Source organism: Neophocaena asiaeorientalis, unplaced genomic scaffold (assembly GCF_003031525.2).
Source record: "Neophocaena asiaeorientalis asiaeorientalis breed wild unplaced genomic scaffold, Neophocaena_asiaeorientalis_V1.1 scaffold46, whole genome shotgun sequence".
NCBI lineage: Eukaryota > Metazoa > Chordata > Mammalia > Artiodactyla > Phocoenidae > Neophocaena > Neophocaena asiaeorientalis.
This window is the reverse complement of record NW_020175393.1, coordinates 8,393,747-8,406,581: the sequence shown is the minus strand read 5'-3', so window position 1 is coordinate 8,406,581 and position 12,835 is coordinate 8,393,747. Positions and strand designations below refer to the sequence as shown.

Here is a 12,835-nt window from a genome sequence, read left to right as displayed (position 1 = left end):
ACAGCATGCAGAACTTCCTGACAGCAAAACATGATTGGGGGCGGGATGCGGGAGGCGGTGCTTATTTAGAAGAAGGTAACGATGTAATGATGGGGAGGAGTGTCCCGCGTGGGATCTGTCAGATCAGAAAGGAAATAATTATTGAGTCTGTACTCAGAAGACAGAGGCCCACAGCAGCCTCCTGTTCCTCATATTGTAAGACCTTCTTCTCTGCCAACACCTGGGCTAGATCTTCACCCCATGTCCAAATGTACTGACCAGACATTTGCCGGATCCCTGTGGGAAGGAATCAAAAACATGGACTCAAGTTTGAAGCAGGAGTTAGATCACTGGAAGGACTGTCCTGGAAGTGAGGCTGGGTGTATCCTTGTCCCTCTAGTCTCCCACGTGGGAAGGATGCTCCCAGGGCCAGCCTAGAAAACAAATCTTCTTCCGTGGGTGGAGTAGGGAGTTTGGCAGCCAACACCTCTGGATTTTCTAGAAGGCTGGTGGGATCCAAGGGGAAGGGGGGGAGGGGAAGCGGCGGCTGCAGTGGAGCTGAGGGTGACTGCTTTATTGCGTTGTGGAGAATGCCGTTATCCACACCAATTACAGTTCTACCGTACAGAACCCTGGCGGCCTCCACGGAGGGCGAGGTGGGGCAGATTACTATATCATCAGTGCTACTTGCTCATAGCGTCTGGCGGGCGAGCTGGTGGGTGGAGGGTGGGGATTCTGAGCCCCCAGGCTGAGCTCCCCTGGCCTGACCCAGCTGGGCCCCTCCTGAGATGCCCTCTGAAAGGAGGGACAGGGGATTCACCCTGGGCTCTCCAACAGTGTCCAGAGGATTAGAGCAGGGGGAGGAGGCAGGGTGGACAGAAAGTGGGGAGAGTGAGACAGGACACAGATGATGGCTGAAAGGAGCAGGAAAGGCCTGAGACCCGTAAGTCAGCGGAGACTCCAGCTCCAGCTCCTGCTGGCTCTTTTCTGCTCTACTTCCCTCAAGCTTGGCTTTCGGAAAGTTCCAGCAGTTTGGTGATGTGTGGGGTTACCGATGCCAGTTCTGCTGCTTTCTCAACGTCTTCCCCCCTCTCTCCGCACTTCCATCAAGTACACACACTCCTTCCTGCGCCCTGCTCTGGAGGAGGGAGTGTCTGGAAGGTGAACACAGTGCGGGGAATAGGGAACTGGCCGATAACCCAGTAACGGCACTGGGGTCTGAGGAAGGCGGAGGGGGCTCCCTTGTTGGGGTGGGGCAGCAGATGGGGAGCCGGGACTTAACGTGGGCCGGTGTGGGGGTGCCCCCCACCCCACCCCTTTACAGCCTGCACCTTTTCCTCCCCCAGCTGTCGGGGTCCAGACTGCATGGGCTAGAATAACCTCTTTCGACCTGAGCCCACCAGTGTATGACACCGCACACAGGGGTGGGCGAGCATTTCAATGCCGCACACACACACCTCTCCAGGTAGCCCCCAGGAAGACACCGGTGATGGGCCCAGAGGACACCTGGGCATGCGGTCCTGCAGCAGGAACCCTCTCCATCCCCAGAGGAAATCTACTCCCTGATGAAAAACATCCAGGCCAGGAACCTGGATTTCAAACCCACGAAGGAACCGGGGCAAGGAGCTGTGACCTTGAGAGAAAACAGGAGAAAGATGCAGAGACCTGGTTTGAAATTTCCGAGAATGCTAAGATGATGGATGGAAAAGGGGGCCAGGCGGAGCAGAGAGGAGCCAGAGCCCTGGCTGGGATGAACGTGGAGGTGCCGGTGCCCGGGGCTCAAGCCCACTCCCCTACTTGCAGGAAGTGCCCTTTCAGGAGCCCCCAGCTGTCCAGAGCCATCCTTGTGCTTTCACGCCCCTGCCCTCCCTCCCCTTGCTGACACACGCAGGGCCCTGTGAATAGAGGACGTTTAATATTTCTGTGCTGGTCAAACAGAACACAGGTGGGGAGTACATAGGGGAGGGGGTGGAGGGCCCCCTGCCTCTTGGGAGGGGTGGCTTGTGAAGGGGTGTATGTGGGGGGTTTCTTGGGAAATAGTCCAAGGAGTCTTCTCAGCAAAGGGGCCTGGCCTGGGGTGTCACAAGCATCAAATACACCCAGTCCTTGGCCTTAAGTTGGGGTCCCCCATAGGGGGTCTGTGGAGAGTCTCAATTTTTTTTCCAGCTCCTTCGCTGGAATCCACACTCCCAGTGCGATGGGGGACTTGGTCCTGGAGAGAGGGGTCTGGAGAGCCCCCAGTAAGCAGCCCAGGGTTGGGAAGAGGGCTCCCGTGCCTACCGCCCAAGGGGCCGAGAACCCCGCGGGATGCCGAGGGCTGCCCATCTCCTCCCCTCTGCCTGCTTTCCTTCCCCCGGGCTGGGCAAGAGCAGAGGGGAGGTGAGCAGGGCCGCCAACCTCTACTGAGTCCCAGGGTCCTCAGGGTGGGGTGGAGGGAGGGTGGAGAGAGAGGGTCTTGGCCACCAACAGACACTGTAAACTTTGGTTTAAAACAATAACTTAAGTTGGGGAGGGCTTCCAGCCTGGGGCCGGGATGGGAAGCGGGATGAGCAGGGGGTATGGGAGGCGACAAAGGAAAAAGCCAACAAAAAAGTTTTGGTTTTTGCTTCCGGCATAAGAAAGGTCTTTGGTCATCTGTGTAACTGGGGGGTGGGGGCGCAGGGAAGGGGTGCTGAGGGCGGGTGAGGGAAGACTGCGATGGGGCACCTGAAGGCTGGGGTGGGAGTGACCTGCCGGGTCACAGCAGCCGCCGTGTTCATCCCACCCGCCCCTCAAGCCTGCTTTCAGCCTGGCCTTTCCCTGGACACAGGCAGGTGCTTCCCGCAGTCCTGGCACCCCGTGGGGCCCCAACTCCAGCCTCAAGGGCAGCTCGGCCGCCTTCAGCGGGTCCACCTCTACGAGTGCACCGGGCACAGGCCTCTGTGGAGGAGGTGGGCACCGGGTCACTTTCCTATGCTCCCTGGCCTGGGGGGCAGCACCCAGCAAATGGGAGTGGAAGCCCAGTTCCGCCTGGGGGGTGGACCTGGAACCAGGCAGCCCTACTCCCACGGAGCCCCCCAGGGCACTCCACTTGTCCCCCCCTCACCAGCTGTGGCTCTTGATCCGGCACAGCTGAGGGGCAGGTTTTTTCTGGGGCTGCTCTGAGACTGTAGCTGCCCCCAACCCAGGCCAGGGCAGGGGTAGGAGCGGGGGTGGAGCTACTTCTTCACAGTCAGGACAAGAAGGTGGAAGGGAGCACAAATTAGGGAAACGGGGGCCTCTGGCCAGAGACTACTGCCAGAGCAAGATGGGGGGGCCCTGGGTGTGAGAGGGTGGCTCAGCCCCGCCTGCGGGTCTCCATGGCACTGAGGGGCCCTGCGGGGGCGAGCTGGTGGGGGAGGAGGGCCCTGCTGCTGCTGCTGGTGGTTGGGGTCGGGATTCGGATGTGGGCGGGGGAGTCTGAGGAGGGGTCTGGGCCCTCCGTGTCCTCTGCCAGTCCCAGACCAGGGGTTCTGTGTCCCCTAGGGGGCGGCCGGTCCCTGCCCCCCCCACTCCGAGCGAGCGTCGTCGTAGGTCAGGTCACCTTGGGAGTTGCTGGCCCAGCCCCCCATCTGAGTCCTGGAGGTGCCTTGAGGTTGGGCGGGGCGAGGAGTCGGGGTAGGTGGGGCCTGGCTTCCGGGGGAGGGAGGGGTCTCACCCCTGCCCTGCCTGCCCCTAGAGGCCCTTAGGACAGTTCCTCTCCCGGCAGCTCCTCCTCCAGGTCCCTGTCTTCTGGAGGCCCCGAGGTGCTGGGGTTAGGGGGCCCCAGGGGGGGTCCCGGCCGCCTGTCTTCCTCCGCCTCAGCTGGCTCCTCTTTCACCTGCACCTGGTGGCTGTGACAGAAGGGATAATGTGGACACCCTGGAGGTCCTCTCCTGCCGGCCCAGCCCCAAATGCATCCAGGATCTGGGGGCGCAGGGGTGTGGCCAGAGTTTGCCTCCCCAGGACCCCCTCATCTCTGAGCCCCTGGGGCCTGACGTCTCAGGTCTGGTCTCCCTTCAAAGGAAAGGAGGTCTTGGGATGGATAGAGATTGCTTATGGTTGGGAAGGAGAGAGGAAGGGAGATGACAGAGGATGGAGAAGGGAGGGAAATAAAGAGTGGGGGGGGGACGGGGGCGGGGAGGTGAGCAATGAGAAGGAAGAGAGGGGCCACCTGCCCTGGGAAGAGAGCTGTGCTGAAGGCGACAAGATGGGGATCCCAGCTGCAGGGGGAGAAGATTCTGCCTTCCTAATGTTTGCGGGGAGCACGGCGGTGGGCTGGGGTCCATGCCATGGGCTCACCTGTACTGGGGTGGGGAGAGGCGAGGGGGGCTACTGCTGCCGTTGCTGGGCAGCGGCTCCATGGGGGCGCCCATGTCATCATGGCTGAGGGGCAGGAGGCTGCTGGCGGAGCCAGGGTTCAGCATGCCAGGGCTGTTGAGGAGGGGGAAGCTGCTCTCGGCCAGGGCAGCCTGGAGGGCACAGAGTTGGGGCCTGTCAGCGGGCTCCACCCAGTCAAGTACCGTCCCTTCCCCAGCCCTAGAGAGCCTCCCGTGTGTCCATGGGCTGCCGGATCTCTGGCACCCCCTCCCAAGGCCAGAGCTCCGAAGCTGAGCTGCCTCCCAGCTTTCCTGAGAACCTGGGCCTGACTTCTTCCCTTCCCGGGAGACAGAGGACCCCCCCACCCCCTGCCCCCGCTGCCACCCCAGATCTGTAAGCCAGGGAAGGGATCACCACTGGCTATGCCAACCTACCCGCTCTGTGCCCCGTCTCTGCCAGGGAGGGTGGGGGAATGTCTCTTCTGAAGACCAGTGTGCTGGAGGGAAAGTGAGGGGGTGGGAGGGCACTGGGCGGGGGACCAGTCCACTACCTGGTAGCTGGCGTTAAGTGCTCCATAACTGAGGCCCGAAATCATGTTCTTCACCAGCGTGGGGCTCCTGGAGGAGAAAGAAGGCAGCGTCTGCTTCATTCATTCGCTTGTTCCTCATTCAGGTCTGGACCCTAACTGAGGGCGTGCTCTGTGCCAGGGACTGTCCCATTCATTAATCCTGGGAGGCCAGAGTCGGCTGTGCCCCATCTTATTCAATCCTCCCACTGACCTGGCACATCTGGGACCGAAAGCCCCCTTCACAGGTGAGCTGCCGGGGCTCCTAGGGGCCCTGGAATGTGCCCAGGGTCTCAGGGCTGAGAAGTAGGACCCAGACCCCTCCCAGTGTCTGTCTCCACGTCAGGTGGCCCAGTATTTTCTCTCCAGTCTAGATTTCCCGATGTCTGGCAAGGTCCGAGTGATAACCTCCATCGTCCCCTACTATAAAATCCACTTTCTTGCCATCCTGAATTTTGGGACATCCAATAAGCTGTGTGCTCAGCCTGTGCCCACATGCTCCACACCAAAGGCTTTTCTGCACAAAAAAGTGTTTAGGAGTTGGGTCAGGAAAAGCAATGGCTTAAGGCCATCCTTCCACAGTGACTATCCCCAGTTTAGAGGGTGTCTCAGAGAGGTTAAGGAACTGGCCCAAGGTCACACAGCTGGTGAGAAGCAGAGGTGTAATTCGAGCCCAGGTCTTCTGATTCCAAGCTGATAAGGGGACAGGAAGATTCCAAGCATTGTGACTGGCACATGGGGGCACTCAGAACGGAATGGCTTTCCTTTTCGGGTCCCAACCCTGCCCCAGCACCCACAGCTGCCTGAGGGTAGAGAGGCTCTTGTCTGGGGTGAAGGAATCTTTGAGGGGCACAGGCACCCACAGAGAGCCATCTAACTTGCTTCAGAGGCCCAAGATGTGCAGGCAAGCCCATGTGGGGTGCTCGGTGTGGGGAGGTGGTGGTGCTGGAAGGGAGGCTGAAAGAGGAAACCTCCCCCAGATTCCTCAGTTTCCACTGAAGTGCTGCATGGTAGAGGTCAGAGACCCAGCTCTGCCAGGAATCTGCTGTGTGACCACCCTCCAGCCCCTTGTCCTCTCTGGGCCTCCTCTCCCTGTAAAATGAAGAGGTGGGGGGGGTGCCTGGAGATCTCACAGACTGGCTCATCCAGCAATAAGATGGGGGAGAGTGGCCCTGGGGATGGCAGCCCCCTCCCCAACGGCCACACTGGCTGCCATCTGCCCATGCCCCAGCTCCGGCCGGGGCTACTTTGGGCTTCTGTCTCTCTCTGGTGCCAGGTTCCCCTCAGCTCCTTCCCTCAGTCAGAAGCAAAAGACAGAAATGCCCTCTTCCTAATCATCTGTCACTTCCAGATTCCAGGCTCTCCTGGGCTCCTTCACCCCTTTCCTCCCCCCACCCCCGACCCCACAGTGGGAAGGATCCAGGGCAGAGAGGTACCCTGGACAGGTCTGGGGGGGGGGTGGGCCCACGTACCCCGTCATCTTTGGTGGTCTCCGCTTCTGGTACTCCCGCTCGTCCACGGTCCACACGGCGCCCTTGACGTTCTCCACGCGCACGAAGCACTTGTGCAGGCTGAGGTTGTGTCGCACTGCATTCTGGGGGCGCAGTGACAAGAAGCAGACGCTCAGAGGTGGCCCCTCCTCCGCTCGGGGGAGCACAGACAGGAGGGTCCTCAAGTCCCACCTGGTCCCACCTTCCCCAGCAACAAGCAAGGGGAGGGCCGGGCAGGAGAAGATGCAGCCGGAGCCGAGGGAAGACCCCACTGGGCCCTTGGAGCCAGGGGCTCCGGCATCCTCACCACCGCCAACCCATTGTATTGTCTGCTCCCTTCTCCCTGCCACGTTTTGGAAAACTCTGTCTACCAAGTGAAGGATACCTCGTTAGCGATAATCTGTTTTCTCAACATCGTTAGTCAGATGCATGTAGCTGTTAGGGCTTCTGAGCGGCACGAGACCACACTCAGGTCCTGGCACCTCAGTGAGCCTGGGACACCTTACCTCAGGTGCACACAGAGTTCCCACTAAGCCTTTGAAAGTTTTGGGAATAACTCAGGAAGCCTCACTGCAACCTTCCTTGACCACCTTGGAGCGTGGGAGCCTTGACTTTGGGCTGTGGCTCAGAACAGACGGCTTACTGAGAGCATAAGGTATACAGTAGAGGCCTAATACATACTTGTTAACATAAGGAAGCTGAGAGAAAGGAGAGCCTGGGTTTAGTGACTGTACAGCAGGAAGAGGAGGGACAAGTCACCTTGTCGGTCCCGCCTCCTCCCAGCAGGATAACTTCAGGAATTGAGGTCATCCGGTTTGTAGGACACTTGGGTGGGGGCAGGGGTGCTTGGCCCAATTCCCCCCCGCACCCCGGGAACCTGGGCTAGGGCCCTCATCCACCCCCCCACCGCCCACCATGTGCCTCGCTCCTGTCCCCACGCTCTCCTCTCTCAACTTCACAGCCCCAGCCGTCCCCGTCCCTGTTACCTGTCCCCCCCTCAGCCTCCCGCACCTCATCTCCATCCTTGTCTCCTCTTTACATTTCTAAACGGGGAAGAAAGCAGGCTGGGCAGGCAGCCCATGCCCCTGGAGATCAATCCCCTCTCCCTTTCTCCCTTCCAACTCTTGCCACTTGCAACTGGCCCGATTTCATTACCAATTTTAATTTGCCTCTAATTAAATCCTGTGTATTTTTCTGGGGGGGGTGCCTGGAGATCTCACAGACTGGCTCATCCAGCAATAAGATGGGGGAGAGTGGCCCTGGGGATGGCAGCCCCCTCCCCAACGGCCACACTGGCTGCCATCTGCCCATGCCCCAGCTCCGGCCGGGGCTACTTTGGGCTTCTGTCTCTCTCTGGTGCCAGGTTCCCCTCAGCTCCTTCCCTCAGTCAGAAGCAAAAGACAGAAATGCCCTCTTCCTAATCATCTGTCACTTCCAGATTCCAGGCTCTCCTGGGCTCCTTCACCCCTTTCCTCCCCCCACCCCCGACCCCACAGTGGGAAGGATCCAGGGCAGAGAGGTACCCTGGACAGGTCTGGGGGGGGGGTGGGCCCACGTACCCCGTCATCTTTGGTGGTCTCCGCTTCTGGTACTCCCGCTCGTCCACGGTCCACACGGCGCCCTTGACGTTCTCCACGCGCACGAAGCACTTGTGCAGGCTGAGGTTGTGTCGCACTGCATTCTGGGGGCGCAGTGACAAGAAGCAGACGCTCAGAGGTGGCCCCTCCTCCGCTGGGGGGGGGTGGGCCCACGTACCCCGTCATCTTTGGTGGTCTCCGCTTCTGGTACTCCCGCTCGTCCACGGTCCACACGGCGCCCTTGACGTTCTCCACGCGCACGAAGCACTTGTGCAGGCTGAGGTTGTGTCGCACTGCATTCTGGGGGCGCAGTGACAAGAAGCAGACGCTCAGAGGTGGCCCCTCCTCCGCTCGGGGGAGCACAGACAGGAGGGTCCTCAAGTCCCACCTGGTCCCACCTTCCCCAGCAACAAGCAAGGGGAGGGCCGGGCAGGAGAAGATGCAGCCGGAGCCGAGGGAAGACCCCACTGGGCCCTTGGAGCCAGGGGCTCCGGCATCCTCACCACCGCCAACCCATTGTATTGTCTGCTCCCTTCTCCCTGCCACGTTTTGGAAAACTCTGTCTACCAAGTGAAGGATACCTCGTTAGCGATAATCTGTTTTCTCAACATCGTTAGTCAGATGCATGTAGCTGTTAGGGCTTCTGAGCGGCACGAGACCACACTCAGGTCCTGGCACCTCAGTGAGCCTGGGACACCTTACCTCAGGTGCACACAGAGTTCCCACTAAGCCTTTGAAAGTTTTGGGAATAACTCAGGAAGCCTCACTGCAACCTTCCTTGACCACCTTGGAGCGTGGGAGCCTTGACTTTGGGCTGTGGCTCAGAACAGACGGCTTACTGAGAGCATAAGGTATACAGTAGAGGCCTAATACATACTTGTTAACATAAGGAAGCTGAGAGAAAGGAGAGCCTGGGTTTAGTGACTGTACAGCAGGAAGAGGAGGGACAAGTCACCTTGTCGGTCCCGCCTCCTCCCAGCAGGATAACTTCAGGAATTGAGGTCATCCGGTTTGTAGGACACTTGGGTGGGGGCAGGGGTGCTTGGCCCAATTCCCCCCCGCACCCCGGGAACCTGGGCTAGGGCCCTCATCCACCCCCCCACCGCCCACCATGTGCCTCGCTCCTGTCCCCACGCTCTCCTCTCTCAACTTCACAGCCCCAGCCGTCCCCGTCCCTGTTACCTGTCCCCCCCTCAGCCTCCCGCACCTCATCTCCATCCTTGTCTCCTCTTTACATTTCTAAACGGGGAAGAAAGCAGGCTGGGCAGGCAGCCCATGCCCCTGGAGATCAATCCCCTCTCCCTTTCTCCCTTCCAACTCTTGCCACTTGCAACTGGCCCGATTTCATTACCAATTTTAATTTGCCTCTAATTAAATCCTGTGTATTTTTCCGACTCGCTTGCTAATCCACGAGGGAGGCGGGCGGCTGGAGTGGAATCTCTTGGAGCGATAATTACAAAGGGCCTAATCACGCCGGGGCTCCTGCCTTGGAATAAATTTGCCCGCATTACGGGGCTCCGATCCTCTGCTTTGCAAATGAGAATGACCCCAATTTCCGAGGATGGCCTCACTGGGGCTTTTTTCCCTCGTTTCGAAGCCTGATTCGTGATGAGAGACTAATTCATTACGCTGAAACATTAACGGCAATTTAAGGGGTCTGGTTTTTTTAGGGCCTGGCCCACGCCAGCTCCCAACCCTTCTGCCCTGGTCTGAAGTGGACAGCATCCCAGGGTGGGGGCCCAAGAGAGTCAAGGAGGAGGAAGGAAAGGAAGCTGAAATAGTGGAGGAGAAGAGGAGGGACCTCAAGGGGCAGAGAAACGGGTCGGAAGTGGGGGCGGAAAGAAAATAGAATTGGGAGTAGACAGGGTGCATTTCCCAAGTGACGCGAATGGAAGCTTGGCGGCAAAAAATCCTGAAGGTCAGAGTGGACCGCAAGCTGAGGTGGATTCTGCTGGGCCACAGGGAGGGCGCAGGCAGTGCCCCCAGTGACAGAAGCAGCAGCAGAGCACAGTTAAATGGGAAGGTCACTCAATGAGCTGGCTGCTCGCTGGGACCTAGACTAGGGGAGGGGAGATGGAGGTGAAGACCTGGGAGGGAGACACGCCGCTGAGATGACCAAGGCTGGGCCACCAGTCGAAGGTGGTATGAGGCCCAAGGGGGCTGGGCTACAGGAGAGGTGGCTTCAAGATGGTCATCGAGGGGTTTAAGAAAGTCACCTAAACCAGCTCCTCCCGACCTCAAGAAAGGAGAGAAGTAGAGACTGCAGAGGGTGATGCAGTTAAGAGAGAACAAGAAAGGAGGGTAGGTGGATGAGAGGCACTCTGCCCCCAAGGAGGAGGTTGTCTAGGGCAGTGAGGCTCCACATTGACTCCCCTAAAGGTAGACGATTAATATACAATATTAAAGTCAACATTATGTAACAATTGTAATGATCCCTAAAGTCTGTTCAGGACTCTATCATTTATGAAACGTGGTATCCAAACTGGCCTGCAGGTTGGAGACTGAACCAGGTGGCTCCAAGAAGGCCCTGATGGCTCAGAGAGAGGGCAGGACTGTGGTTGGCAGGAAATGACATCACTCGCAGCCAATCACAGCAGCTGTCCCAGCCTTGCAGCCTCTTGGCCAAGCTTTGGGAATTGGGCACGGAGATACAGAAGGCCACGGAGCAGTCTCTCCTGCTGCACTTGGCACAGAGAAGGCAGAGAAGGCTGGGCCCTGTACAGATCCCACCTCGTCCTGGTCACTGGTAGGGAGGGGGCCCTAGTGACACTTGTTGAAACCTGGTGGGATCGGGGAGGTAGGCTGTTTAACTGCAGCTTCTGCACTGGCCAGCAGAGGGACTCAAGAGCCAGGGATCCAACTCAGGTCTTGAGATGTGGGGGACTCCTTCCCGGGTGTCCATCCTTTCCCACAGGGTACCGACACTCCCTTCTCCTTCCCCTCACCCCCTCCCACCCTGCTGCACAGAACCTAACATTCTCACCCATCAGAGAGCCAGACTCATACCCCCTGTGCTGGCTCTAGAAAAACAAATGGCTTAGAGTCCCAGCCCACAACTCTTGTGTCCCATTTTCCTAGGTTCCCTCCCTTGTCTGTTTCTGATCCCCCAGGAGAACTCGTATGGCTGAAGGTGTTAAAATGCCTAATTGGATGAAGACAATTATCTTCCTGCTACTGATGGCAGAGCTGGGGAGAGTGTGAGCGTTTGTGTTTGTGCCCCAGTGTATTCCAGTCCAGGGTCTCGGTCCACCCACGTGTCCAGGCCTGCGAGCCCCCTCCGTCCACCCATCCTGGGCTTCAGACCATGCGCCTTTAGCCGAGGACTCTGAACCCTGTGGGTCTCCTGTGAATGTAACCCCGGCCTCCCTACCAGGCTCAGGCGCTACCGACTCCCGCAGGCCCTACTTCAGGGAGCTGGGGTTTTTGGGCCCATGCAGGGAGCGCTCCAGAGAAGTGGAGGTGGAGGTGGAGGGGTCCAGGGCCCAGCCTGGGGCCTGGTGGGGCCACTTCTATAGAACTGCCACCCCGAGGGGACTGTTAGGTAGCCTTGGTCTCAAAGGGATCTGGAGATGTCCAAGGCCGCCTGGGGCCCTGGCAAGGAGGGACGGGCATGCCTCACCTTCCAGGTGGCCGTGTTTCTCCGGAAATAGGCGAACATCCTGGTGAACCAGTTATAGATCTCATTCAGGGTCAGCTGCCTGTCGGGGGTTTCCAGGATGGCCTGTGGACAAGGAAGAAGTACAGGGACCCTCAGTCTGGGCCTGCAAGGGCCACAGGCCTGTGTGCTCTGCCCCAGCTCCCCTCAGCCTGGCCCCTAACTCATCTGAGAGCAGAGGAGACCCGCTGCGGAAGCATGTGGACAAGACCGGGGGTGCCTGATGGTCCCCTGAGAGGGGCAGGCTGGTTACAGCCCAGCCAGAGGCTAAAAGGAACACGAGCCTCGAGGGCCGTGCACTTGTGGGAGGAGCACGTGAACTTCTGCTGCAGGGAAAATGGCTCCAAGGGCCCCTGCCCTAGACTGGGAAGGAAAGCAGTATTCTTGGGAGAAAGAGGTCCGGGGGTGGGGGCTGTTTGGAATTTATCCTGGTTTTTGTAAAGGGCACCCTCAACATGAGATGGCGTGTGGATGTGTGTGTGTGTGTGTGTGTGTGTGTGTGTGTGTGTGTGTGTGTGTGTGTGTGTATCTGAGACAGAGAAAAGGAGACAGACTACAAGTGACCATAAGTCTATCAGAAAATTGTCTCATGGGAGTGTGTGTACGTGGAAATGAGGGTATGGATGACTCAGGGGGTGTAAGTGGCATCAACAGTGTGTGTGCTCCCACAGACAGGCCTGAGTGACCAGCAGGATGGCTCAGCCGAAGCCCATGTGAGGGGCCGTCTGGCTGAGAAGGAAAACGCAGGTGTGAGTGGGAGGAGACAAGTGTGAGATGGAAAGTTACGTTCTCTGGTCCCGGGACCCTGAGGGAGGGGTGCAGACTGTGTGCCTCCCCCCACCCCACCCCCCGGACTCCGTCTACCTTCCCACACTCACCTGGCGGATGAGGGAGGCGTAAGTGAAGGGGGGCCGGACGTCGGCGTTCTTGTAGAACTCGTGATTCTGGGCCAGCTCTGGGGGAGACAGGCAGAGGCTGAGGTAGCCAGAAGGGGGGTCCAGCTTGGGGAAAGACACCCCTCCCCACGGCCCTTACCTGAGGAGATGGGGGAGCAGAACTTGTCGCTGGTCCTCCGCCGGGCGGGTCCCCCACTGTGCAGGGAGGCAGAGCCGAGGCCAGGGGGCCGTAGGGGGGTGACAGGGGCAGCGGCCGAGGTGGGGGGGTGTACGAGACCATCTGGGAACGAGTCCGCTGCGGACACGGTCACCTTGGAGAATGAGGAGGAGCCGGGGACTGGGTTCAGCTGTGAGCA

General features: G+C 59.2%; 1 protein-coding gene across 1 annotated transcript in view; it reads right to left on the bottom strand.

Annotated features, from left to right (window-relative positions):
• Window positions 1–3,392: 3,392 nt before the first annotated feature.
• The window catches only part of FOXP4 (forkhead box P4), a 35,384-nt gene continuing 25,941 nt past the window's right edge, over window positions 3,393–12,835 (bottom strand). Inside the window, exons 12-18 of the mRNA XM_024766232.1 lie at window positions 12,619–12,826; window positions 12,462–12,538; window positions 11,548–11,649; window positions 8,107–8,228; window positions 4,847–4,913; window positions 4,279–4,448; window positions 3,393–3,830 (exon numbers count right to left, since the gene is read on the bottom strand). Of these exons, the coding sequence (XP_024622000.1) occupies window positions 3,683–3,830; window positions 4,279–4,448; window positions 4,847–4,913; window positions 8,107–8,228; window positions 11,548–11,649; window positions 12,462–12,538; window positions 12,619–12,826 (894 nt within the window). The 3' untranslated portion in view covers window positions 3,393–3,682. The remainder of the gene's footprint in view (window positions 3,831–4,278; window positions 4,449–4,846; window positions 4,914–8,106; window positions 8,229–11,547; window positions 11,650–12,461; window positions 12,539–12,618; window positions 12,827–12,835) is intronic.